The sequence below is a fragment of the Prorops nasuta genome, unplaced genomic scaffold (genome assembly GCF_024137725.1).
Source record: "Prorops nasuta isolate Cenicafe-Biocafe unplaced genomic scaffold, Cenicafe_Pnas_1.2 PNAS00031, whole genome shotgun sequence".
NCBI lineage: Eukaryota > Metazoa > Arthropoda > Insecta > Hymenoptera > Bethylidae > Prorops > Prorops nasuta.
In genome coordinates, this window is record NW_027116828.1 from 719798 (window position 1) to 723636 (window position 3839).

The 3839-nt window shown below is 32.6% G+C and overlaps 1 protein-coding gene across 1 annotated transcript; it reads left to right on the forward strand.

Moving 5' to 3' along the window:
- Window positions 1-1369: 1369 nt before the first annotated feature.
- Window positions 1370-3484, forward strand: LOC136782964 (zinc finger MYM-type protein 6-like). Its single transcript, XM_066742745.1, has one exon. The coding sequence runs from the start codon at window positions 1370-1372 to the stop codon at window positions 3482-3484; it is 2115 nt and encodes a 704-aa protein (XP_066598842.1).
- Window positions 3485-3839: the final 355 nt, after the last annotated feature.

The following is a 3839-nucleotide window of genomic DNA, read 5'->3' on the forward strand; positions in this document are numbered from 1 at the left end:
AGCTGCTGCTGGGGTGGATGCTTGGCCATCCACTCCCTCACCTCCCGCGCAAACCCCTGCTGCTCCCTGAGGATGGGCCCAATGGTCTCCATTGCCTCCTCCAGCCTCCTTAGGCGAGCTTCCAGGCTAAGGGGTTGCCTGTTGTAAGCTGTAATAAATAAAAATTTATTGTAGATGCCTATTGCAAATGTTAATAATTAATTAGTAAGGTTTCTATTTACGTACTTTCCATCGCTTGTCCTTCATTGGCCATTCTGTAAAATATTTTAAGAAATATTAATACAAAGTAGTTCGTTGGCTCTAAGTTATACTTTTGACAGTTATTGTAGACGTAATCACAATTAAGTAAAGTTTGAAGTTATTTTAATGTAATGAAATATAAACAAATTTGTACACAAAATTTAACAATACATAATGTATGTTGTAGGTAAAATTACTTACATTGAACAAAAATTTGCAAACCCTGCGATGCGTACAAAAGTAAGGACACTGATCGACTGTGACTTTAAACTTGTGACAGGGAACAAGTCAAGTTAAATTTTTTTTCATACTTCGGTTGCTGTAGCTTCCTTGGAGTTGCCAAGAAAGTGGTAGATAATGTTTGTTATTGTTAAGTAAATTTAATTGAAGCACCAATAATTAATTTACTTGCACATCAGTAAGGATGATTGGTGAAGTGGCAGAAAGCACAACGACAGAATTAGCGTTCGCTGGATCGAATCCTACTTTTCTTTTTATTTTTTTTTTTAATTTCTGCTTTTAATTTGCAGTAATAATGAATAATATTAAGGAATTTATTCAAAATGTTCATGCAAAAATTGTTTTAGATCGCTTTTCTCTTTCTCTCCATATCAAGAGTTATATTTCTCTCTCTTTCTCTCTCTCTCCATATCAAGAGTTATATTTCTCTTTCTCTCTCTCTCCATATCAAGAGTTATATTTCTCTTTCACTCTCTCTCTCTCTCTTTCTTATTTATATAGCTACATGGCTATCACGTTCTACACAAAGTCGTTTATGATGTATATTAGCCAGTATTGCTAATAGTGACAGGTACGAGGAATAAATACACAGTTCTTTTCCTTCAAAATAGAAGCAAGTGAATTCGTGTAATTAATTGGTGCATTTCTTTTATTGGTGATAGAGAAAAGAATTTATCGTGACAAGGGTATATGTCATTGTTTGAGTGATTCATTTTCAAGTGAATTTAAACACACAATTTGAAAATTATCTGTGTGACAGTTAAGCGCTTTTTGTGCTTTGGTGGCAGTGACAGGCGCGCTTTCTTTTTACAAAGGATATCCGCTTCTTGTTTGGCATCTGAACTGCAAATTGTGAGTACTGCAATATTGTTCATATCGTATTTAAATTATGAGTTCAAAGGATAAGGTCTCAAAAAATAGACCTAAAAAATTTAAATACGAATGGTTTGATGACCATCCTGAGTGGAGAGTTTGGTTGCAGGAAGTACCAAATGATGCCGATAAGGTGTTTTGCGTTGCCTGCAATAAAACATTAGCGTCTGGCAAATGGCAAGTCGATAGACATAGTAAAGCCCAAAATCATGTTGAAAACATGAAAAAATTAAATATTTCAGAAGTTCGGGATTTTACAATTCCTAGTACTTCTTCTGCAGAGGAAAAGCTTAGCTTTAACGATAGAGTTAAAGTGGCCGAAATTAAATTGGCAACATTTTTTGTAGAGCATAATATTCCTTTTTCTTATAGTGGAGAGTTATTAAATATCTTTCAGGAAATTGGTAAAGAGCCAGGCATTTTGCAATCTATGTTTCTAGGGAGATTAAAATTAACTAATATTATTAATAATGTTGTATGTCCCTATGAAACGAGACGAATAACTGATACTTTGAAGCACCAAAAGTTTTCAGTTTTGGTAGATGAAACGTCAGACATTAGCAATGAAAAAAAGATGACTCTGCTAACTAGATATGTCGACAATAAATCATTGTGTGTTCAAACTGATTTGCTTCAATTAATCAACTTGGACGCAAGTGATTGTTCAGCGGAAAAGATATTTAATGCATTTTCCAATGAACTTATTAAGAAAGAAATACCATTATCAAATATTATTGGTCTTGGTTGTGATAATGCTTCGGTGATGATTGGAAGGAATGATTCGTTCAAGACGAAACTTTTAAAGAAATCTCCACTATTGGTTACAATGCCATGCATTTGTCACTCATGTGCATTGGTAGCCTCAAATGCATCTAAAGCTTTGCCCTCTGCATGCAGCAGCTTCATAAAAAATTTAGTAGGTTTTATAAGAGGAAGCCCAAAAAGAACTGCGATTTTTAAAGACTTTCAAATGTCTTTTATGGGAGAAACAAGTAATATATTAAAATATGCTGAAACCCGATGGCTATCGCGTCATCAATGTATCCAACGTATCTTAGAAGAGTGGGATACATTACATAAATTTTTGTTGGAGCAAGTAGCAGAAAAAGTAATTCAAGCAGAGCAGCTACTGGTTGTAATGGAAGATATAGAAACAAAAGCATATTTATTGTTTCTCGAACACGTGCTTAATAAAGTTAATTCTTTTAATGCTTTTTTCCAAGCACGCGAAACCAAAATTCATAGGTTGTACGAAGCTTCTTTTAAGTTGTTAATGTTCTTTGTACAAAAATTTATGAAGCCTGCTCTTATAAAAAAAGAAATATTTTTACCTAATTTGCGTAATATAAACTTTTCCAGGATGGACAATCAGCTTCCCATTGAAAAAATAGATTTGGGTTCTGATTGCGCAGAATACCTGGAAAATAAATTAATAGAAAATAAACTTTCTTCAGATCAAATGACATTAATTCGTCAAAACTGTTTAGCTTTCTTGATAAAAGCAAGTCAAGAAATATGTGATCGTTTTCCTATTTCAGATAGTTTCTTTCAAAATTTAAACATTTTAAATAAAGAAATAGCATTATTTGATAACGATCGAGAAAATACTTGTTTAAAATTATTGCAAATTTCCCGTCGTTTAGGTATTTTCAATGATGAATGTATTAAACAAGAATGGATATCATTATATACAGAGGAAAGCTCAAGTGTCAAAGCTTATTGGTCTAAATTGTCTTTCGATGATATGTGGAAGGCAATATGCTTTGTAAAAACCTGCAATAACGAAATAAAATATCCTCACTTACGATCATTGTTAAATATAGTCAGATCTCTTCCACACTCAAATGCAGAAGCAGAGAGGTGCTTTTCTATATTGCCAGATAACAAAACGAGAAAGAGAAATAAACTTGGGCACGAAACATTAAATTCCATTTGCGTTATAAAATATGCATTAATATCTAAAAAAGAAACATCTCTTACAATGACTGTCACAAGAGATCATTTACAGGCTATGTGTAGTGACATCTTATATTCATCAAAACCTCCAGGAAAAAAGAGTCAATTAAATTTATGTGCTCTTGATGATAACAGTAATGACGAAGTAAATATTGATATTAATTATGATTTGTAATATGAAGGTCTCTCTATTTTAAATGTGTAATTTATAATCTTTGCATTATAATAAGGTGTGCTTTAAGCGCCTACTTTGCAAAGATAATATTTTCAGGATAGCTATTTAAGCGCCTACTTTGCAAAGATAATAATTAAAGGATAGCTATTTAAGCGCCTACTTTGCAAAGATAATAATTAAAGGATAGCTATTTAAGCGCCTACTTTGCAAAGATAATAATTAAAGGATAGCTATTTAAGCGCCTACTTTGCAAAGATAATAATTAAAGGATAGCTTGAAGCGCCTACTTTGCAAAGACATTTAAAATTCAAATTCTCTAAGTATGTGATCAATTGTATAATATTTATTTTTCCAG